Source organism: Salarias fasciatus, chromosome 17, assembly GCF_902148845.1.
Source record: "Salarias fasciatus chromosome 17, fSalaFa1.1, whole genome shotgun sequence".
In the NCBI taxonomy this organism is placed as follows: domain Eukaryota; kingdom Metazoa; phylum Chordata; class Actinopteri; order Blenniiformes; family Blenniidae; genus Salarias; species Salarias fasciatus.
In genome coordinates, this window is record NC_043761.1 from 4,383,007 (window position 1) to 4,406,678 (window position 23,672).

Genomic DNA, 23,672 nt, shown 5'->3' on the forward strand with positions numbered 1-23,672 from the left:
TTTTCACCTCCTGGCAGACAGAAACGCTTTGCATCTGGAAAATTCACATTAAAAACCCCCACAGTTCATTCAGAGGGGGTGAGAGGACTGGGGAGGGGGGTCAGGACGGGTCGACGCCGTCAGAACACCAACCGGAAATCAGCAGCAGTCAGAGAAGACGGTTTAACCCGACATGGTGGAGTCAGCAGTGGCAGAAAGTTCCACCATTCAGAGAAGTCTGAGGTGCTCGAAAAGAACAAACGTCTTTACTTCTGATCAATTTGACACTTATAAACACATTTTATGACTAATTCGAGGATCTCGGGGCACTGAAATTAGAAACGTTCGCATCATTTTGATGAATTTTAAACTTCCCAACACTTCTTTTTTTTTATTGCTCAAAGAACTTTTGAAGTATTTTGTTCTATTTTATGCTGTAAAAAAAGGTCATATTTGTGTATTTTTTTCAACTTTCACAATTTTCAATGATTTCATTACTTATGAGAGAAATTTGTGGCACTAAAATTGATGAAAATTAGTGAATTTAAGCTTTAACATATTTCATTACTAGTGATTTTCTTGGTGCAATAAATGTTAAAAACTTGTAATTTTGGTCAATTTGACACATTTTATTACTAATTAGAAGATTTTCAGCTTTTTGATTTGGTCAAATGTGCTGAATTTTGGTCATTTTAACACATTTTGAACAACTTTTTTGAATGTTTAATAAAAAATTTATGGACGACAAATCACAACATTTTATTCCTTGAGGACAATTTCACACTTTTCAAAGCTTTTTAATGATGAACAGTGGATTTTTTTGGGACCAAAAATAGTAAAATATGTGCAATTTTGGCCAACTAAACACGTTTTGTTACAAACTGAAGAATTTTTAGCAACTAATTAGTCAAATTTGCATAATTCAGGTCAATTTAGCTCTTTTCAATGCATTTTATTACTTACTATTGGATTTTAAAGGTGAAAAACATTGGTTGAATGTGAGTAATTTAGCTAAATTTGACAGTTCGACACATTTTATTTTGAGATTGTGGTCATTTTAACACATTTTGTTACTAAGTGGAAACATTTTAGCTGCTAGAATTTAAAAAAATATGTATAATTTTGGTTAATTTTAACAATTTTGACCCATTTTATTCCAAATAAGTGGCACATAATCCGCACACATATACCATTTTGGTATTCTGGGCTTTAACTTTGAAATAATATTTCCATGAGTGGCCTGTTAAACGTTGACAAAAACAAAAATCTAAAGTCAAACGATTCTTCTCTCCACATGTATCCTGCAGCTCAAACACAATCTGATGAAAATATTGCTTTGATTTTATACTTTAAAGCATCTTTTTTATATAATCTTTTTTTTTTGTCTCTTTTGTAAAACAAAATATCTGTGGGATGTAAAATAAAACATCTGCTGCTATGTGTGTAGGTAAGAAAATAAAGCGTCAGGATAAGTTCTCTGTTTCTTTCTCTGTATTTACAGAACTCAGTTTCTGTTCGAGGGCCCAAAGCTGAAGGTCTGATCTCTTCTCAGTGTTGCTACGGTTTTTTCAAACTCTTCTTTCCTGATAAGACACTCAGTATGAGGACGACAGAACAAAAAAGACCCGATCTGAAGATATTTGGATTTTGTTGCACTGTTACGTTCATGAAATGGGTTTTTTTTTTTTTTTTAAAGCCTCGGACCCGAGAAGCTCAGCTGGTGGGCGGATTACTGCACACTGTCGGCACGGAAATCTACTTTTTTTTAATCCAGATTCTTCGTCTTTTCACTGGACCTGAGCTGAAATTGCAAAATCAAAAGCTGCAGATTTTACCCACTTCAGGAGAACCTACTGTGACGATCAGGCAACATAAATTCAAGTTTTTGGAGAGTTCTTCCTCGATCTGGCTTTTTATACTTTGTGTCTTTAAAAAAATAAAATAAATAAATTCTCTCGATTTCTAAAATTTTGACAAAAAAGGAATTTTTTTTTTTCTCAATAAAATATGAAATGCTGTCATAAGAATAAGTAAAATGTGTCTAAGAGAACAGAACAGAATCGAAATACTTTATATTTTCAGGAAGGAAACTGAAAATGGGTAAAATTACAGGTTGATGCCGGTTACAGATTTTTTTTTGCACTGGAATTTGTAAAACGTGCAAAATGATGGTCAAGTTGCTTCTTTTGAACGCTCGTGTGTTTTCCAGACTGAGAGTGTGCAGGTCCACCTCTGTCCTTTAAAACACTTCTATTTAGTAAAAAGATAAATTAAAAGAAGAAATAAGTGAAGGTCTGTTCGGAAGCGTTGAAGCTCTCGGTTTAAAAATCTAAAATCCTTCAGTCAGACGCGTCGACTCTCATCTAAAACGGGAGGAAACCGATTAAAACATGCAGGAGCAGGACGCACGGCGGGCGGAGGGGTGGGCGGGGGGTCGGAGGTCACATTCAGAGCGGGCGGCGAGCCGAGCCAGTGCGGAGACGACTGTACACCGGTTTAAAAAAAACGAAGCAGCAGGGCTCTGTATTTACACGCAGGGGTTTCATGCAGGAGAGAGAAAGAAAGAAAGAAATAAGGGTGTGCAGGGCGGGCGGCGGCGTGGCGGGCGGCGGGGGGGGGGGGGGGGGGGGGGCGCTCCCTCCCTCTGGAAGTTCCTGTGACGATGAGGAGGATGAGGAAGGTGTTTGGCTTCTGCACACAGTTTGAGGAACACAGTGATCCGAGCCGGAGTCCCGCTGGCTCTGCTACTCGTCGTTATTACTCTGGACCCGGAGCGAAGCGTCTGCTGCCGCGTCCGGGCGGAGGGCGGGAGGGTGAAGCGGTGGGGGAGGGGTGGAGGGAGGACGGGCGGGGGGGGGGAGGAGTCTACGGTGTGGAGCTCATGCACGTTTCCTACGTGAAACACAGTCAGAGGGTTCAGGTCTAAGAGATGCTGTTTTTCTACGAATCCTCCCGGTGGAGTTAAAGGGACGGCGGCGGGGGGCGGGGATGACGGGGGGGGGGGCGGAGCCAGGGGGGTCACACCACCGAGCCCTTGGAGGTGGAGAGGTGGATGGAGTGGATGCGCGTGGCCAGGGTCTTCTCCAGGTCCAGCAGGATGTCGGAGCAGACGCCCGGGCTGGAGGCGGGGCTGTCGGGCGACGGCGGCGGCGGCGGCGGCTCGTACAGCAGCTGCTTGAAGCCGTCCAGCTCGATCAGCAGCACCATGTTCTTCAGGAAGTAGCCCTCGATGAAGGCCGTGAGCTCCGAGGCCCCCAGGAACTGCAGAGACGGGGACGGACGGACGGGGGTTCAACACACATCCTTTCACACGTCATCTCACTGAAACAGCGCGGCGGCGCCCACCTTGGCGTGCTTGTACAGGTCCACGCACGTCTCCGTGGTGATGTTCTTGGAGCAGATGATCTCGCAGTGTCTCTGGAGCGCCTCCAGCTGGAAGAACTTGGCGGCGGACAGGAGCTTCGGGGGACAGACACGAGGAGACGGGACGCAGTGAGACGCAGGACGGCGGAGTGGAACACGCTAACGTCCCTGCTAGCTAGCTAGCTAGCTAGCTATCTCCGGGGACGCGGCGGGCGGCGGTGATGGCTCACCTCCATCACTTCAGTGTTCCGGATGTGCAGCGACTCGGTGCCTCCGCAGTACAGATACTGCATGACCAGCTGCAGAACAGAGCATGACTCAGCATTATTCGGCATGACTCAGCATTATTCGGTATGACTCAGCATTATTCAAGGTTTAGCATTATTCAGCGTGATTTACCACAAGCCAACACGATTCAGCGTTTAGCTTGACTCAGCTCAGTTCACAAGTAAACATGATTCAACGTGATTCATGTTTCGCGCGGCTCAGCAAAACTTAGCATGACTTAGCAGATGACTCAGCACAATTCACCGTTGGTGAACACGGTTCAGCTTGATCCAGCATTTGGCATGACTCGGCTCCAATCAGAATGACTCAGTGTTTACCACGATTCAGCACAATTCAATTCAAATGTCTTGATCCAACATTTAGCACGATTTAGCGCAATTCAGCAGATCCCTCACTGAGAACAGCAGATGAACGTGTGAAAGTGGCGTCCTCGCATGGAAAATGGAGGACTTCAATGTGATTCAATGACTCGGCGGGATTCAACGCGATTCGGCATTTTGCAGCATTCAGCAAGATTCACCACTGAGCAAGACTGAACAGGACTCGGGCTGAGCATGACTCAGCAGCGCTGCGCTCCGGGAAAAGCAGGTCAGTGAGAGCGGCGTTCTCCTTCTTACGTGGAAAATGTTGTACTTGACGTGGCTGATCTCGATGCAGGTGTTTTCGGCCGCCGGCCGGTTCTGCAGGAGCGACTTGAACCTGAAGAAAAGCAGAAATGTGACGATGAAGCTCGTCTTCGGCTGATGGAGGGGAATAAAGCGGTCTGGGTCAAACCTGGGCGAAGCTGTGAACAGCAACACTTTATGTGCATAAAAAGGTTTTCCCTCCACCAGGAAGGTCACGTCCGACATCTCCTTGTTGTTCAAGAAGTGTGGATCTGAAAGAGACACACACACACACACACACACACACACACACACACACACACAAACACACACACACACACACACACACACACACACACACACACACACACTGTGATCTCAGGAAACAGAAAATAACTGGCTGCTGTTATCAGAGCAGAATGAGGGCAGAAATCAAACGAGAAGAGACGGAAGCATTTCGAAAAACAGAAGGAGTTACAACTGTTAAAACTACGTAGATAAAAAGGAATGGAACAGTTTTTACGGCTCCCGGGACCAAAACAGCCTCAAAGAAAACTGTTAACACGACTCCAAAAGATGGCAAAAAAAAAACTATAACGTCTAAAAACGTTAAAATCACTTAAAAATATTTTAACATTCAATTCTTCTCACGGTTGACAGTATTAAACAACACAAAGCAACGAAGATAAAATTCCAATAATAAAAAAGGCTAACAATGCTAAAATGCTATAAACGCATTTTTTTTTAAAAGGCGAAATGTCTAAAAATGTCAAAATGACTTAAAAATATTTAAATAAAAAGAGAGAATGCCTCAGATGGTTAACACTATTACAGAACTCAAGGCAATACAAAAAAGCTAAAATCTTTTGTCAAGCTAAAATGGGGAAAAAAGGTAAAAATATTTCACAACACTGAAAATGCTAAAATGCCAAATCAGGTGAAAAATGTTAAAATGCAAAGGCTACAAAAAAAGTCTAAATATATATAATAAATACATTAAAATAGTAAAAAAAAGTATATAAAGTTCAAAATAGATAATCAGGCTACAAAACAGAAACAGTAAATTATTTTCATATTTTTCCAGAAAAATCTTTTTATTTGAGTTTTTGTGTGGTCTGGATTGGCCCCTCATGCAGGCCGGTTCTGGCCCATGAGCCTCATGTTTGACACCACGTGGTGGGTGAGCTCCCTCTGCTGGTCGGAGGAAGACACAGGTGGAAAAGCATCAAGCATGAAATTCATAGTTTAAAACTGTCGCCTCTATTCCCACACCAGGCACATCTTTCACTTCTTTCATGTTTTAAAACTTGATATCTGAAGATTTCCTGCAGATCTGACACCTAAAACTCCGTTTAGTTTATTAAAACACTTCAGTTTCCTCCCAGAATTTGTAGAAAGCATAAACTCTGCTTTTTTTGGGATGAGGAAAAATGACATGTGATGTGAAGCATTAAAAAAAAGCACATTAGAAGTTCATTTTTGAAGAAATTAAGTGTGAGACTTGTATATATATTTTAGATTAACTACGCAACGTTTCAGTATTTTTAGCATTTCTGTTCAACTTGTCATATAAGTCTTAGTTTAAAAGCCATAAAAAAATAGTTGTTTATAAAATATCAGGACATTTAATAAAATTGTTATTCTTTGGTATTATATTCTTACTAAATCTTTCTTGCCTCATATCTCAAAAGGACCATTATACCTCAGGACCAGCAGAGGGCGCTGCAGCACCGCACATGACCGGATCAAAGCGCTGCTATTTAATCCAGATTGGATTTTTAAAACAGTGTTCAATTCTAATTATTCAATTAAATTTACCGTCAAAAATATTTCATTAGTTTTAATATTTCTCAAAGTACATACATTTTAAGAAAGTCTGATATAATTTAGAAGTTATTTTTAAAGTTTTCTGTGATTATCACAAACTCACATGAAGACATAAACATTGTGAAACATTAAAGTAACTTTGTATTTTAAATATTTACGAAACTGACGCAAACACTTAGTTTTTACCACATATCTGTTACACTGTTTTAAGGTTCAAAATAAATAAAAATCAAAGTCACATTCAAGAGAAATGCCTTAATTGGTAATTGTAAGAGAAAAAAATGTAAAATATCAAAATATCTTTATGATGCAACCACAAAAAGAGACACTACATTATTTTCTGCTACATCTAAAACATCCAAACTTCAAAGTAATTTTGAAAATGTAAAATCTCAGTAATCTGCAGGAAATAAAACATCTGCTCCATTAAAAAAAAACACCAGAATGGAGGTAAACTTCAGACTTTTGGAGACATAAAAGCAAATTTAAGACGCACTTGGCTTAAAGCATAAAAGCAAGAAAAAAAAATCTGCATATTTTTAGTGTTGCATCATTTTTCTCCCTCAAAAAATATTTTATTTTCTAATTAAACAGATGAAGGCAAAAAACAAAGGTTTGATGGATGAACATTAAAAATAATGAAATCATTTCAATTCAGGCAGAAAAGCACTTCCAAAAAAGTTGGAACAGAGTCTAAAAACAGGAAGTGATGATGATGATGAAGCTCATCAAGCCACATTGGACTAACAGTGGAAGAAAGAATTTATCACATATCACCAGTGTATTCAAAAGGAAGATGCTCTACAATGTGGATGTTATCTTAATTGATTATTATAGTTTTAAGACCAAAAAACATGACTCGTCATTAAAATGGAAGACATGCAGCACAGAAAGGAGAATCAGCTGCTGCGATTCAAATAACTGGATGAATCCTTCCTGGACTCTTCATGATGAGTTTGAGCCTTCTGATGAGTAAATATTTCCCAAACGTGTCAAAAACAAGCAGGTGTTAAAAATTCAGTTTACTTGTGAAACAGAAGGGAAGGAGAGGCTGGCGGCCGACCTCTGACCTGCGCGCCGGCGTCTCTCGGAGTTCCCTTTGCTCCGGCGCTGCCGTTTCGGAGACGGGGTTATTTTTAGCCGTCTTACCTAAGCGCGAGGTCTGCTTCTTCTTGATCTCCGTCAGCTTGGGGATGGGAAACGGCCCGTAGCACTGCGTGAAGATGACTGACAGCTGCTGGCTGATCACCTCGTTCTGGAAGACAGACCGCACAGGGACACGGGCTTCGGTTGCCGCATGGCGGAGAAACTGCTAACGAGAGTCTGACTCCGTCAACCGGGACGTGGATGAGACCTGCTTGACTAAAACGAGCCTGCGAGTCAACGGCGAGGGCCTTGTGGGTACACAGGAAACACTTCACAGACCATCCCGAAGAAGTTTTCTGGTCTTCGCGCGAGCTATCTGGGACAAAATGCGATGCTAATGTATGCTAATGTGCTTCAGAGTGCAGCGGAATAAAATGCAAATGCGGGTGTTAATGTCAGCGCTGGCGCACCAGGACGGGACACTTTGTTTCAGATGTTTTCCTAACAAGCGTTTTGTTTACGCGGGCGTGAGAGGAGGCGGCGGCGGCGGCGAACCTTGCTGGTGCGGAGGATCTGGAACATGAGCGGCAGGCCGTGCGTGATGAGCTCCTCCGTGTACTCCTCCTCCTGGATGCAGCTGAAGTCCTTGAGCAGGCCCTGGATCAGCGGCCGGCGGTGCTGCACGAAGCAGGTGCGCAGGGACTCCAGCCAGGTGTGCAGCGTCCAGGGAACGCCTGGGAACAGCAGACGCACGCCGGACCGTCAATACAGCGCCTCTTCCCCCGGCGGAGGGGTCAAGGGTCACAGAAACGACCATGTTTCCATCACTGTCGGCGTGAGCCGGAGGCCCGGTGCATGGTGGGATCAGCTGGATCAGCACAGAGTGGAAAAAGCAGCACCTGAATGTCATCGAAGGTTTAATGTGGAGTTTCCAGATGATGTGGAGGACATGAAGGAAACCAACAAAAAATCAGTTTATCTCCGCTTATCGAGGGAAAATGATCTTTGATCTGCTTTTGTGTTTCATGTCGCTGAAAACTGGTTGCCTGATGGAGAAGCTATGGCCAATTTATTGGAAAGAATACAAAAGGTGAGCTCAAAGACCCTCCGAAAAACTAAATTTGATTAAAAAAAAATATCTCACCACACGACCCATCATGTCAGATTATGATCTGTAAATATCCAGAGATTCAAAAATAATGAAGTAAACACATTTTGTTAGTGTCTAGTTGAGATGGAAGTTTACATGCATGCCTGATTTTTAATTGTTTTTGTTTGTGAATAATTCATTTTTGACTTGAAAATCATCTAATTTTAACAACACAATGTTATTCAGAACAGGTTTTTAACAAGCATCCATCCATCATCCGGTCATCATCCATCCATCCATCATCCATCCGTCATACTGGACTGTGACAAAAACAACACAGAACGGACACTTGGTGTCTTCATCAAGACATCAAACACAGAGAGATGCAGATGAAGATGAGGGAGGAGGGAGGAGGGAGGAGGGAGGAGCCACAGAGAGAAGAGCTGACTGGATGAGACGGAAACACCTGAGATGAGAGCAGATCAGACCTTCTCATGTATTCTCAGATCAGACCGGATAAACGATCAGCTGTGTCTTATGTCTCACTGTATTCAGCCAGATATCGATCAAACAACGTGTATCTGATCGTATACGTTATCATAGCTGAGCTTGTTTGGGAAGTTTCTGATCCTCCTGCAGCTGATCATCGCCCATCGTGTCCTGAATGCTCTTTGGTGAAACGCTCCGACTTGATGAGAAATCCTCACAATGAGGGAAGCAGGAGGAGGCAGTTTGACTGTGTCCACTGAAACTCTACCCAGCAGGCTCTGCGGCTCTTTAATTAACAGGTCATATCGCATGAGCAAACCACTGCGTCTGCTTTAACACTTTTTGTACTCATTAAACAAATGAGACATAATGTGTTAATTAGCGAGATTGAGCCGGGCTGGTAGGCGGATTTTCTTCAGACTTCTGGACCGAGCCAGACGATCGGTTTCCAGTCTTTGTGTGCGGCGAGCCAAGCCTGTGGAGAAATCACTCAGATTTCCCACACAAACCGAACGCAGCTAACGGGACCCGGCGGTGAGATTCGTTAAAGATCAGTGGATCCTCGACGACTGCCGCGTTTACGGGACACAGACCGCCGCGCGCCGGGAAGCAGTGATGGCGGAGGGGAGTGTGTGTGTGTGTTGCAGGACAGCACAGGACGGCACGGGACGGGACGGGACAGAACAGGCACAGCACGAGCACATCTCCAGGACAGCTGGAGGCAGCGAGAGAGCCAGGCGGCGTGCGCGCCGGCGCGGCATGCGTTGGTGAATCTGACCTAAGCTGCGGATGTCTATGGTGATGTCCACATGGCCGTGCTCTGCGCTATGGTACATGGCCTCTCTCAGGGCCCGCAGCCTGGCCTTTCCTGTTCGCAGGGTCCCTCTGCCGTTGGCCTGCGGGGCCAGCCTCTTGTCCCCCGGCTCCGAGCCCTCCGCCAGGATCTCCTCCAGCGACAGCACGTCCCCCTTGTCTTTGTCCGACTGGGACAGGAGCTTCCGGAACACGTTCCTGAAGGGAGACGAGGGGGAAAAGAAGGGTCAAAGTTCAACGATACATCCATCAACAAGCGTGCAAGAGGGAATCGAACCTGCAACCCGACAAGTGAGCCATGATCTGCTCCACCAGGACTATCTTCATTCCATCTCACAATTTCCACGAGTTTTCAAAATCAGGACGACTGCGGAAAACCCAAGTTTCAGCCTCATGTGGTGTCAAATTACAAGCATTTCACACCGACGTTTGTTATTTGACACCAGCTTCATCCAGTATCAAATTACAAGCATTTCACACAAGACGCTTGTAATTTGACACCGGCCTCGTGGCCAGCAGCAGAGCGGCTGCTGCTGCAGTGGAGAAAGGCTCTAAATGAGGTGCAGGAGCCGCTTTAAACCCACACCGGGCCCGTTCAGCTCCGACGACGCTGGAAATGTCCTCACCGACTGAGTGAAGGGGAAACGCAGCGGCGCGCTGAGTGGAAGATCTAAAGATTTCTATTAAACAGAATCTGCTAACTCCGTTGGTTTTCGGCTGCGAGACGCGACCCCGGGAAGCTTCAGGAACAGATGAGGCCGTTTCAGAAGAATGAACACATGAAATATCCAGCGTGATCACGGGATGATAATCCGTCACTGCACCATCTGCTCCGGCGAGGAGGAGCCGGCGCTCCGTCACGTCTCGTCCTGCTGCACGGAAATCTCATGGAGATTTACCTTAAAATTAAAGAAAACCTAAAAACCTTTTTTTTTTTTTTCTTTATCATGATTGAATCATTTGAATTGGTTTGTTGAGATCACAGTGAGAGAAAAATCTCATACAGTTCTCAAACCGGAGCCTGAACGGACTTCAGGATCCTCACATTCCCACCCGGCTGGATGCTCGGGGGCAGGTGGAGCCGGGCGGAGTGTGTAAGTGGATCGACAGCGCGGTAATGGATCCATCTCGCCGGTGAGTGATTGGACGGCTCACCTGTGGCCGTGCGCCGCTGCCAGGCTGTAGGAGTTCATGTCTCCCAGCGGGGCGGACGAGATGCCGTTTCGACACATGGTGCCGATCAGGGGGTCGGCTCCTCGCTCCAGCAGCAGACTCACCAGCTCGAAGTTACCTGGAGAACCCGGACAGATCGGTCAAGACCGGGACCGACGGCCGAATTCACACCGCACAGAGAAACCACGCCAAACAACAAGATACCATCTCTATACTATCAGAGAGTTTACAAAGTTACATTTTCCCCGTTTCCATGGAGACGGAGAGTTTACAAAGTTACATTTTCCCCGTTTCCATGGAGACGGAGAGTTTACAAAGTTACATTTTCCTGGTTTCCATGGAGACAATGTTTACAAAGTTACATTTTCACTAATATACAACTATAAAAACACATTTGTAATGAATGTCATTGATTCCTCGTGATCCAACTTCATTTTAAAGACTGAAGTTGCAGATTTCCTCATCTTCAGCTTCCAAACATGAATACTTCAGTTTGTTGTTTTGAGGCGTACAGTATATTGATGTCTGAAAAGGAGCTTTGTTTGTACTGCAGCTCCTGAGCCGGAGGGACGTCTGTTTCAAGTGTTTAAAGCAGCAGCTCTTCAGCAAAAAACGTAAATCATGAAACCACGTTTTCACATCCAGGTTCCAGCTCTGGATTGGTTTGGCGTGACCGCGGCGGTGAAATCTGCAGCGCGGGGGATGAAACGAGCCGACATCAGAGCGCCGCTGCAGGTGTTCCAGCAGCGTGGCACCACAACCAGCAGTTTTTATTTTTTTATCACTTCTGTGGTTTTATGTGAAGCGACAATGACAGTAAATTAAAAAAAAAAAAAAAAGGCAGTGGCTGTTACCTCCAGGGAGATATTCTCTTTCTCATTAACACATCCAGCTTTCTGAGCCTTTTTCTGCATTATTGACGGCCTAATGAGTGGGATGTAAACAGTGTTGATTATCTGTTGGTCTGAGCCGTTGCCATAGCAACGCGGCTGCCGACACTCCTCCAAGGTCGGCCATGGAAACCGTCACGAGCTGTAAGGTTAATGAGAGGGGAGGTCTCCACCATAAATAAAAAGTCAGTCATGGGGAGAGTATTTACAGGGACATGTTTCTGCTTCCTGCAGCTCAGGGATCCTCGTTTTGCAGTGAGAGTCGTTCATGTTGAGGCTGGAGAGAACAGTTTACCACTTTACCACTTTTAATTCCTTGATGGCTCCAAAATATCCCACATTCCCAGTGGGAAGTTTCCAGTTTAATGTAACTTTCTCCTCGGGACAGGATTCCCTCCTCCAACTCACTTATAAATCCACCGTAATGGTGCGTTCGTGGAGCTGGGAAAATTTCAAGTTGGTAAATTCCCACCTCTACACGGGGAGTCTTCACATGAGAACCTGAAACATCAAGTCACTTTTGCTTGTTTTCATGATTTCCGTCTCTCAGCTGCTTGTTAACATGAGAGGAGCTCTAGAAACTAATTCAAACTGAAGCAAAGTTTTCAGGGATTAAATTAAATGTGGAGCATCGGAGGTCGACTTGCTGCTTTAAACTAATTCAGGCCCATTTAAAGTTTCCCCTGATTGATTAGCAAGGCCTTTAATAATGAAATAAGTGACATCAAATGGAAGTAAACACACGCATTGATGTGCTTTGAGAAAGATTTCCAGTCTTTTGGAGCCTGACGGAAGCTGATGGAGAATCTGCAGCCTTCCCGCTCTCAGGTCTTTAATCAAAAGTGATTCATTAATTAGGTGATTAAAAGCGGAGCGGGGACGCAGGACCAAAGTGTGTCGGGACTAATCGGCGACACGGCGCTTCAGGACGGGCGGACTACCTGCGGCGGCGGCCAGCTGCAGCGGCGTCTCGGTGTAGTTCTCCGCCCCATCCTGCAGGGCGCCCTCCACATTCGCCCGGTTATCCAGCAACAGCTGTGGCATGGATGGGAGGAAGAGGAGGAGGAGGAAGAGGAGGAGGAGGGGCAGCACGGAGGAAGACATCAGGGGCGGGTGGAGGTGGGTGGGGGGGGGACGAGACGGGGGAGTCACAGTGAGGCCGGGCAGGAGGACCAGGCTGAGCTACACTCCCTCTTTAGCGTCTGTCTCGGGGGGGGGTTTGGACTCGCTCCACAACGTCTCACTGCGTCGGCGCAAAACTGGCAACTCGGAGCAAGATGGCGCCGCCGGTCGCACGGCGTCACGCAGGATCTACACCCGCTCTCCTCCGGAAGCTTCCCTCCGCCCGAGGCCTTCAGCTAGCCCACAAACCCAGCGACCTTCAAAGAGTGGGGGGAGGAGCGGCTGGTGTCTGCTTTCTGGATGGTTCGGTTGAGATTCTGCTCATATGTGACCAATATCATTGATATATGATCAAAATCATTGATACTGGATCACACTACGGAACAATGTTTCATCTGTTCCCGGGTTGGAAGTGTTTTTTCATGGTTACTTGTGCTAAAGCTAACAGGAAACGCTAGTTTTGTTCTTTACACTTTGCTTTTAAGTCCATCGCCATGAAATATTTGATTTTCCAATGTTCTGCAGTATTTTATGTGGAACAGGACATTTGAACCTCATCACTATACTTTTAATAACAAATTTCTCTCATTTGTTTGCTTGTTAGTCAGTGGAAAGCGGTTTAAATTTTAGATTTTTTTTTTACTGAAAAATCAGTTATGTCATGACCAACGGCAGTAAAGCAAAGTGTGAACATCAGTAGTTTTATCTTTATAATAATGATGATAATATATTTTATTGCCTTTCAGCTCACCCAGGGACACTGTGCAGAGAGGTAAAATACAACACATCAAGTGCAGATAAGGATGTAAACAACTAATTTATAGATATTATTTATGTTTACTTTTATAATTGTGTACATCTGTACACACACAAAATTTAAAATGTAAATAAATTAAACACTTATGCTCATAGTTCTGTTCTGCATGTTAGAATAAAATCCAAATTTGCATTTATTTATTTATAAGTAAATAAGCAAACAAAGTTTAAAAAAAAAATCTCCCTTAGTGAAAAGCCCCCCTGCCCCGCCCGACTCCCCACGCTTTGAAAACCGTAGATCTAGAGCACATAGAGTAGAAAACACTGAGCTATTCCTGCTGTATGCAGCTCTACGGGTCTGGACCAGAGGAGGAGAAATTCATTATCATCATCATCATCATCATCATCCCTACAGGACAGGCCGAGGGGCCACAGGTCAAAGGTTACAGGTCATCAGAAACGTCACTACCTGCACGACAGGGACGTGTCCGTGCAACACGGCGAATGTGAGAGGCGTCCCCTGGCGAGTTTCAGGATAAACTGAGGGGTGCTTGTTTACTGTGCTGGGCACCTGGGAAGTCATAGGTGAGGTTCAGGGAGAGAGATATACAGCCGTTAACAGTCACAGCTCAGGGCGGGGACGGGTGGAGGAGGGGGGGGGGAGGAGGAGGAGGAGGAGGAGGAGGAGGAGCGGGAAGCAGGATGCAGCAGCAGGAGGAGGAGTGGAAGCAGAAGAGGGCAGAGATGGCAGAGGGAGAGTTCCCTCCTGAGTTATGTGGGAACATCAGCAGTTTGAATCCTGCTAGGGCTTGCCAGCTTCCCTACATCCCAGCACACGGTCAGACCGGCCTCGCTTCACCTCACTACGGCGGTTCGTCTCAGCAAAACCCACACGGCGGCGGTGGCGTTGGCGGGATGGGGGTCGCTGACTCACCAGCAAAGCAGCCCAGGTTGTTCTGACTTCTAGAAAAGATGGCTGATTGTCCCCCGAGGACAAACGCTGCTGATCCAGATTACTCATGAGCCTGTATTGAGCAGGATCTAAACAGTTTCTGCTGCCATGCGAGCGCCTGGTGGCCAGGCCTTTGCCCATGGGGCCAGGCTGGGCTCATTCTAAAGGGACGACTGACCTCTGGTGGACTCACTATCCACAGAGGGAACCGTAGGGGCCGGGTGCAGTGTGGATCGGGAGGCAGCCGATGGCCGGGTGCCCGACGATCCAATCCCTAGACACAGAGACTAGCTCTAGGGACATGGAATGTCACTTTGTTGTCGGGGAAAGAGCCTGAGCCTGTAACGGAAGTTGAGAGGAAGCAGCTAGACCTCCACACACAGCCTTGGCTCTGGAGCCTAACGTCTTGAGAAGGGCTGGACTCTCCATTTCTCTGGTGTTACCTGCGGTGAGAGGCGGCGGCTGGTATGGTATGTCGGCTTATAGCCCCACAGCTCAGCCGCCATGTGTTGGAGATCATGCCAGTGAACTAGAGAGTCACATCCCTGCGCCTTCGGGTCAGGGATAGGTACCTCACTGTTGTTTGTTGTTTCGACTTACAGGCCGAACAGCAGTGCAGAGCATCCGGCCTTCTTAGAGTCCCTGCGAGGGGTACTGGACAGTGCTCCAACTGGGCACTCCATTGTTACTGGGGAACTTCAAGGCCCACGTGGCAGCGTCGGGCAGCGACAGTGAGACCTGGAGGGGGGTAATCGGGACTCACGGCCTCCACGATCTGAATCCGAGTGGTGTTTTGTTATTGGACGTCTGTGCTAGCCACAGCTTGTCCATAAAAAACACCATGTTCAAGCAGAGGGGTGTCCACAAGTGCATTTGACACCAGGACACTCTAGGTCGGAGGTTGATGAATGACTTTGCTGTCTTTTCATCTGACCTCTGACCTCGTGTTTTGGACACTCGGGTGAAGAGAGGAGCAGAGCTGTCGACCGTTCACCACCTGGTGGTGAGTTGGATTCTCTGGCGGAGGAGGAAACCGGACAGACTTGGCAGATGTTGTGGGGATCTGTTCGGAGTGTCTGGCGAAACCCTCTGTCAGCAGGGTTTTCAACTCCCACCTGCAGGAGAGCTTCTGGAGGAGGACTACCGATCAGCCTCGAAGACATTCTGGCAAACCTTCCGGCGCCTCAGGAGGGGAAAGCAGGTCTCTACTAGCACTGTTTACAGTGGAGGAGGGGAGCTGCTGACCTCGACTGGGGATATCATCGGACGGTGGAAGGAATACTTCGAGGACCTCCTCAATCCTGTCGCCACGTCTTCCGCAGAGGAAGCAGAGTCTGAGGTCTCAGAGATGGACTGATGTCTGAAGTCTCAGAGGCGGACTCATCCATCACCCGAGCTGCAGTCACTGAGGTGGTCGGTAAGCTCCTCGGTGGAAAGGCACCACGGACGGGCAAGATACTCCCTGAGTACCGTCTCTGGATGTGCAGAGACTGTCTTGGTTTACACGTCTCTTTAACATTGCGTGGCGGTCAGGAATAACTCTGGATTGGCAGACCGAGGTGGTGGTTCTTCTTTTTCAAAGGGAGGACCGGAGGATGTGCTCCAACTATAGAGGGATCACACTCCTCAGCCTCCCCAGAAAAGTCTATTCCAGGGTGCTGGAGAGGAGGATTCGACCGATAGTTGAACCTCGGATCCAGGAGGATCACTGCGGTTTTCATCCTGCTCACGGAACACTGGACCAGCTCTATACCCTCCATAGGGTGCTTGAGGGCTCGTGGGAGTTCACCTGACCAGTTCACATGTGTTTTGTGGACTTGGAGAAGCTGCTCGACCGCGTCCCTCATGGTGTTTTGTAGGGGGGCCTTTGGGAATACAGAGTCCGGGACCCCTTGTTAAGGGCCGTCCGGTCTCTGTATGACCGGAGTAGGAGTCTGGTTCGCATAGCTGGTAGGAAGTCAGACCTGTTCCCGGTGCATGCTGGACTCAGGCAGGGCTGCCCTTTGTCAGTGGTTCTGTTCAGAATTTTTATGGACTGTTCATGGTGATATCTGAAAGAGACTTGATTTAAAGCAGCTTTCTACCACAAAGCTTCATCTTGAATTTCTTTAAAAGTCCCTGCATGATTTAATAATCTTTGTTTGAAGAAATCAACATTAAAAATAATCTGAATGTCCATTTTATGGATGTCTAGTTACAAGTACAAGCATTAAATTCTACTAAAATATCTTATTCATTTCATGAAAAAATAATTTCTTCTAGAAGTATTAAGGGAGAATACATGGAATTCCCTTTTTAGTTGACACTGAATGGCAGCTTGTGTGTACGAGATGCAGATTCATACACGGACCCAGGCGACCTTTCCGAGGTCTCTAAATCATGAATAAACCAGAGAAAAGGCTGTTGTGGTGTTGCTCTTAGCAACGACCAGCAGCAGGAATCAGTAAAAGAGCTTTTTCCTGCTTATTCTGAGTGATTTTCAGATTTTTGCCCCGTACGTCACACGACAGGAGCTTTCTGGTTCATATCAGGACTTTTTTTCTGAGAACAGATGGTAAAATACAGTTTATTAGATACATTTGAACAATCTCAAGCTTGTTTCTGTTCGTAAGATGAAGAAAATGCTCTTAAAGAAGCGAGCTGAGTGTTTATTGGTGTGAAAGATGGCCCTGCAGACGGGTTCCACCTCTGCACACATTAAACCGGCCCGTTCCCACTCGCAATTGTAAATCGTGGGTCAGCTATAAGCCTTCAAACATTAACTACGCAGTCAAATCCTGGATGATTTACACGGGTCGGGCTTTGCTTGTGAGTCAACAATGCTTTAAACACAGACATTAAACCAATGGAGCAATCACAGCAATAAACAGAGAGCAGAGAGAGTCCAGGAGCTCGGAGCTGGAAGCAGGTTCGAGGTGCACATGGTCTGGAAACGGTTTTGTTTCTCGCTCCGTTTACAGAGACTCACGTGAAAAAATAGCATGTTTGCATTTATGTTTCAGAAAAGTTTCACATTTACACAGCAATGTATTGAAAAGACAGAAATGTAGTTTTCATGCCAGGCCACTAGGTGTCACCGTTTTCAAAACATTGCTCTGTCAATGCGAAACATTTGTGAAATGAAAATGTAGAAATGAAGCGTTTTCGCTCGTGGCAACGGGATCTATGATCGTCTCCATGAGCTCATGAAGTCCCTCTGCGGCGGCTCCGCCTTTGAATCGGCGCGATGGCGTTCATGCGCCCGGGACAAGGCGAGGCAGCAGGTTACACTCAGTGCACGTGTGAAGCGAACCGCCGCCGGACGTAATGAAGCTGCAGCCGGCGGATCGTCATCGAGTGCCAGGCAAAGCATCACTGCTCCCGTGCAAACGGTTACTGCTGTTCAGTGCACTTCATGTAAAGAGCTGAGAGACAGCGACAACAGAGGGGGGGAGGACAGGGGGGGATGGGGGAGGGGGGTTATCGTTTTCACAGGTACACACACACAAACAACGATGTGAATGAACCAGTTCAGACGCCGACGTGGAACGCTCCACACTGACCTCGCTGTTGATGTCGGCGCCGGCGTCCAGCAGCATCTGCACCATGGCCTCGTCCCCCCGGACACAGGCGTACATCAGGGGGGTCATACCCTACAGGCGGGGGAGGGGGGGGGGGGGGGGGGGGGGGGGGGGGGGGGGGGGGGGTGTGTGACTGTCAGGACTTCATTTATCAAACAGGCCCGACAGTTTTTCCACGGACAGGAAGAGTATCCTGAAGAAGTCTCGTGATATCGAACGGGTGGTTTCCACTTCGTGAGGTGACAGAGCTAACCACTACTGCGCCGAAAACACGACTCCTTCTGTAATCTGCAGGATGTAGGTCGGCTGATTTTACTCGCGCATGGTGACTCATGTGAACAGCCGCGCTCCACAATCCCATCTGGGCAGTGATTCATCTCGGCTCAGCGGTGCTCAGCCACGTTTTGGATTTTTACCCTCGTCTCTGAACCGACCGAACGGCGAACTCGTGACGCGTGAATCTGAGCACAGACGCTCTGCCGACTTGAACTCCTGCCAGTTTATGTGTTTTGGGTTTGTTTGTTTTTTTTTTTCTCCATGACACACCTGCTGAAATCAAATGAGATTCAATCTGATGTTTGTGTTGAGGAGCTCACGAGTCGATCAGGGCGACGGACGTCCCACTTCGCTTCTGTTCTCTCTGGGTTTTCACCGAGCCGCTCACCTGCTCGCTCATGCTGTTGATGCCGTCGGGCCCCAGCAGGTTGACGGCCTGCTTCACCAGGTCCGTGCGCCCACAGTTCAGCATCCTGAATCCCAGGTCCTGCAGGAACTTGGCCTCGGTGGAGGCGGCGTCCAGCTTCCTGGTGGCGCAGAAACAGTCCTCCGCCCTGGAGGGGGCGCACACGAGCCGTTACCACGGTACTTATTTCTATTCGTTTTGATGGAGGGAAACAGATTATCCGTTCGTGTCTGCCACAAACGGGATGGCCTCACTTGATCTGGCGCGGCTCGCAGTCCACGCCGGGCAGCAGCAGCCGGGCGGCCTGCCGCACGTCGTCGCTGTCCACGGAGAAGCTCCGCCGATGTTCGGTGTGGGCGACCGCCACCCGGATCCACTCCATGAGGGGAGGCAGCACGAGGAAGGGCCTGCGGAGCCGTAAGTAAAGACAATGGTAACCATGGCAACGGTAGCCGCTGTACGATACATGCTACGTCAGACGGGACCGCTCACGCTGAGGGAAAACTTTTGCATAAATGTTGATATTTTCGCACAGGATGACATAACGTGACCTTTCTGAGTTAATACGAAAACGTCTCCTCCTGCACGCTTCACCCATCTCACAAATAAATCCTCCTCATAAAGACCGCGATCCCACTAAACTCTAATTAAACACGGCCCCTCAGACATGTGAAACGACACCAAATCAATATCGTTTTTTTTTTATAAGAGAACAGAAAAAGGCCTCAGTGCTGCTGCAACCTCCACAAATGCTCTTATTACCTTCTTTAATCAAAATCAGTAATGGGTCCTGCCCGACCGACGTGTTCATATTTCATCATTTTATTTCCTGTGTCCGTGTGTGTGTATGTGTGTGTGATAAACATGTTGTTTCGCTCCATTCATCTTCCTCCCCCTCCGTGCCCCAGCAGCTCCCTTCATTTCAGCCATTAATCACATATTATTTAACCTCTTTACACGAGCGGCATGCCGGGAACACTTCTTGTGCTTTGTCACATTATTGCTGCTAATATGTTTCTATTTCATTTGGTCACGCCCATTCAGAAAATGCAGGTGGAGTGCCTCTCCAAGCCACTTTGACCTTGTTTCTTCTCGCTAAACTCATCTACAGCCATGTTAGAGAACACAAAACGTAAAATCTGTGTGAAGCCGGAGATCTGATTTCAGAAAAGGACTTTAAAAAAAATGATCAGATATCCATCGATCATTATGTATTTTGTCAGTCAGTTACTGGAGTGTTGAAGTATTGGAGACAGGTCTTGGTCCTTAAACCAAACTGTAAAGATCTTGGTATTGACTTGGTTTTGTCTTGTCTTGGTCCTGAGATGCCCCGGTCTTGGTCTTGATCCGCTCAGGGGCCGATACTTATTAGATTATCCGTTGCAGCTCAGAAACACAGAAGCTCCAGTCAGAATCCGCAGCGATCGTATGATTCATCAGATCTGCGCTTCAGCTGCGAATGATATCATGAACATGACATTCAAGAGAAATCTGCCAAAGTGAAGCGCCGGCAAAAAGCTTTTTGGTCTTCCTGGATTCCCGTTCATTCGCATTAATTCTCCACAGTGTGGACAGCGAGCGGAAAAAGGCTCCTCCTCTATTCAGATAATGCTCCAAAAAGAAAAGTGAAATCACCTCTTCCTGTCAGAGGGTTTCATTCTCTGGGAACGAAGAGGATAAATGAAAAGGCCTTTGAAAGATGGAGAGTTGAAGCTGATGAAAGTGAGAGCGAACAAAGATATTTCTGACAAGCTGTGTTTCTACAGCGAACGGAAAAAGGACTGGAATGCAGCCGAGGCAGTTGGACACGACGTGACGATCACATGCTGGATTGAGTCGTGTTGTTTTCAGAGCATGAAGGACATTTAACATGGAAAGTGTTCTTATAGCTGCACGATATTATCCTTATATATCACAATGTATATCAATATCGGCATGCGAGTCAGAATGCTTCAAATATATAGAAACATAAACCGACCAACGAGGTGACATTCCATGTCCCTAGAGCCAGTCTCTGTGTCCGAGGATCGGGTCGCCGGGCACCCTGCCGTCGGCTGCCACCCAATCCACACTGCACCCGGCCCCTACGGTTCCCTCGGTGGGTGGTGAGCCCACCGGAGGTCAGGCCCACGTCGTCCCTTCGGGCTGAGCCCGGCCGGGCCCCGTGGGCAAAGACCCGGCCACCAGGCGCTCGCTTACGAGCCCCAACCCCAGGCCTGGCTCCAGGGTGGGGCCCCGGCTGCGCCATACCGGGCGACGTAACGACCTTTGTTCTTTTTCTGCTCATAGGGGGTTTTGAACTGCTCTCAGTCTGGCCCGTCACCCAGGACCTGTTTGCCATGGGAGACCCTACTAGGGGGCATAAAGCCCCCCGGCAACATAGCTCCTGGGATCATGCGGGCTCTCAAACTCCCCCACCACGTTAAGGTGGCAGTTCTAGGGGGTCACCTCGTTGGCGGGGAAGGAGCCCGAGCTTGTGAGGGAGGTTGAGAGGTACCGGCTAGATATAGTCGGGCTCACCTCCACACATAGCCTGGGCTCTGGAACCCAACCTCTCGAGAAGGGCTGGACTCTCCACTTCTCTGGCGTTGCCCGCGGTGAGAGGCGGCGGGCTGGTGTGGGTTTGCTTGTAGCCCCACAGCTCAGCCGCCATGTGTTGGAGTTCACCCCAGTGAACGAGAGGGTTGCATCCCTGCGCCTTTGGGTCGGGGATAGGTGCCTCACTGTTGTCTCGGCTTACGGGCCGAACAGCAGTGCAGAGTACCCGGCCTTCTTGGAGTCCCTGGGAGGGGTGCTGGACAGTGCTCCGACTGGGGACTCCATCGTTCTACTGGGGGACTTCAACGCCCACGTGGGCAGCGACAGTGAGACCTGGAAGGGGGTGATTGGATCGCACGGCCTCCCCGATCTGAACCCGAGTGGTGTTCTGTTATTGGACTTCTGTGCTAGTCACAGTTTGTCCATAACGAACACCATGTTCGAGCACAGGGGAGTCCATAAGTGCACTTGGCACCAGGACACCCTAGGTTGGAGGTCGATGATCGACTTTGTTGTCGTGTCATCTGACCTCCGGCCGCGTGTTTTGGACACTCGGGTGAAGAGAGGGGCAGAGCTGTCGACCGATCACCACCTGGTGGTGAGTTGGATTCGCTGGCGGAGGAGGAAACCGGACAGACTTGGCAGACCCAAACGTGTTGTGAGGGTCTGCTGGGAACGTCTGGCGGAACCCTCTGTCAGCATGGCTTTCAACTCCCACCTCCGGGAGAGCTTCTCTCATGTCCCGAGGGAGGCTGGGGACATTGAGTCCGAGTGGACCATGTTCTCCACCTCCATTGTCGAAGCAGCTGCTCGGAGCTGTGGTCGTAAGGTCTCCGGTGCCTGTCGTGGCGGCAACCCCCGAACCCGGTGGTGGACACCGGAAGTAAGGGCTGCCGTCAAGCTGAAGAAGGAGTCCTATCGAGCCTTGCTGGCTCATGGGACTCCCGAAGCAGCTGACGGGTACCGGCAGGCCAAGCGAACTGCAGCCCGAGCAGTTGTGGAGGCAAAAACTCGGGTCTGGGAGGAGTTCGGGGAGGCCATGGAGGAGGACTATTGGTCGGCCTCGAAGAAATTCTGGCAAACCGTCCGGCGCCTCAGGAGGGGAAAGCAGGTCTCCGCCAACAGTGTTTACAATGGAGGTGGGGAGCTGCTGACCTCAACTGGGGATATTGTTGGACGGTGGAAGGAATACTTTGAGGACCTCCTCAATCCCGTCGCCACGTCTTCCGTGGAGGAAGCAGAGGCTGAGGTCTCAGAGGTGGACTCGTCCATCACCCAAGCTGAAGTCACTGAGGTGGTTGGCAAGCTCCTCGGTGGCAAGGCACTGGGGGTGGACGAGATTCGGCCTGAGTACCTTAAGTCTCTGGATGTGCAGGGACTGTCTTGGTTGACACGTCTCTGCAACATCGCGTGGCTGTCGGGGACGGTGCCTCTGGATTGGCAGACCGGGGTGGTGGTCCCCCTGTTTAAAAAGGGGGACCGGAGGGTGTGCTCCAACTATAGGGGGATTACACTCCTCAGCCTCCCCGGGAAAGTCTATTCCAGGGTACTGGAGAGGAGGATCCGACCGATAGTCGAACCTCGGATCCAGGAGGAACAATGCGGTTTTCGTCCTGGTCGTGGAACAGTGGACCAGCTCTATACCCTCCATAGGGTGCTCGAGGGTTCGTGGGAGTTTGCCCAACCAGTCCACATGTGTTTTGTGGATTTGGAGAAGGCATTCGACCGTGTCCCTCGTGGTGTCTTGTGGGGGGTGCTCCGGGAATACGGAGTCCGGGGCCCCTTGCTAAGGGCCGTCCGGTCTTTGTATGACCGGAGTAGGAGTCTGGTCCGCATTGCCGGCAGTAAGTCGGACCTGTTCCCGGTGCATGTTGGACTCCGGCAGGGCTGCCCTTTGTCACCGGTTCTGTTCATAATCTTCATGGACAGAATTTCTAGGTGCAGCCAGGGGCCGGAAGAGGTCCGGTTCGGGAACCACAGGATTTCATCTCTGCTTTTTGCAGATGATGTTGTCCTGTTGGCTTCATCGAACCCGGACCTACAGCATGCACTGGGGCGGTTCGCAGCCGAGTGTGAAGCGGCAGGGATGAGGATCAGCACCTCCAAATCCGAGGCCATGGTCCTCGACCGGAGGAAGGTGGCTTGCCCCCTCCAGGTTGGTGGAGAGACCCTAGCCCAAGTGGAGGAGTTCAAGTATCTTGGGGTCTTGTTCACGAGTGGGGGACGGATGGAGCGTGAGATTGACAGGCGGATCGGTGCAGCGGCTGCAGTGATGCAGTCGTTGTATCGGTCCGTCGTGGTGAAGAAGGAGCTGAGCCGAAAGGCAAAGCTCTCGATTTACCGGTCAATCTACATTCCCACCCTCACCTATGGTCATGAGCTTTGGGTCATGACCGAAAGGACAAGATCCCGGACACAAGCGGCCGAAATGAGCTTCCTCCGTAGGGTGGCTGGGCGCT

At 48.4% G+C, this 23,672-nt stretch overlaps 1 protein-coding gene across 3 annotated transcripts in view; it reads right to left on the reverse strand.

The window, feature by feature from the left end:
• Positions 1-1,618: 1,618 nt before the first annotated feature.
• Positions 1,619-23,672, reverse strand: part of btbd11a (BTB (POZ) domain containing 11a) — a 157,121-nt gene continuing 135,067 nt past the window's right edge. For 2 of the 3 annotated variants that reach the window (XM_030113832.1, XM_030113831.1), the window contains 14 exons: positions 18,930-19,082; positions 18,658-18,823; positions 17,976-18,065; positions 13,951-14,052; positions 12,545-12,638; positions 10,696-10,831; positions 9,506-9,738; positions 7,704-7,882; positions 7,212-7,317; positions 4,405-4,507; positions 4,248-4,329; positions 3,573-3,641; positions 3,325-3,438; positions 1,619-3,240 (listed from right to left, as the gene is read on the reverse strand). In XM_030113832.1, coding sequence (XP_029969692.1) covers positions 2,998-3,240; positions 3,325-3,438; positions 3,573-3,641; positions 4,248-4,329; positions 4,405-4,507; positions 7,212-7,317; positions 7,704-7,882; positions 9,506-9,738; positions 10,696-10,831; positions 12,545-12,638; positions 13,951-14,052; positions 17,976-18,065; positions 18,658-18,823; positions 18,930-19,082 — 1,870 coding nt within the window. In that variant the 3' untranslated portion in view covers positions 1,619-2,997. The remainder of the gene's footprint in view (positions 3,241-3,324; positions 3,439-3,572; positions 3,642-4,247; positions 4,330-4,404; positions 4,508-7,211; positions 7,318-7,703; positions 7,883-9,505; positions 9,739-10,695; positions 10,832-12,544; positions 12,639-13,950; positions 14,053-17,975; positions 18,066-18,657; positions 18,824-18,929; positions 19,083-23,672) is intronic. The other variant, XM_030113833.1, reaches the window with a different exon arrangement.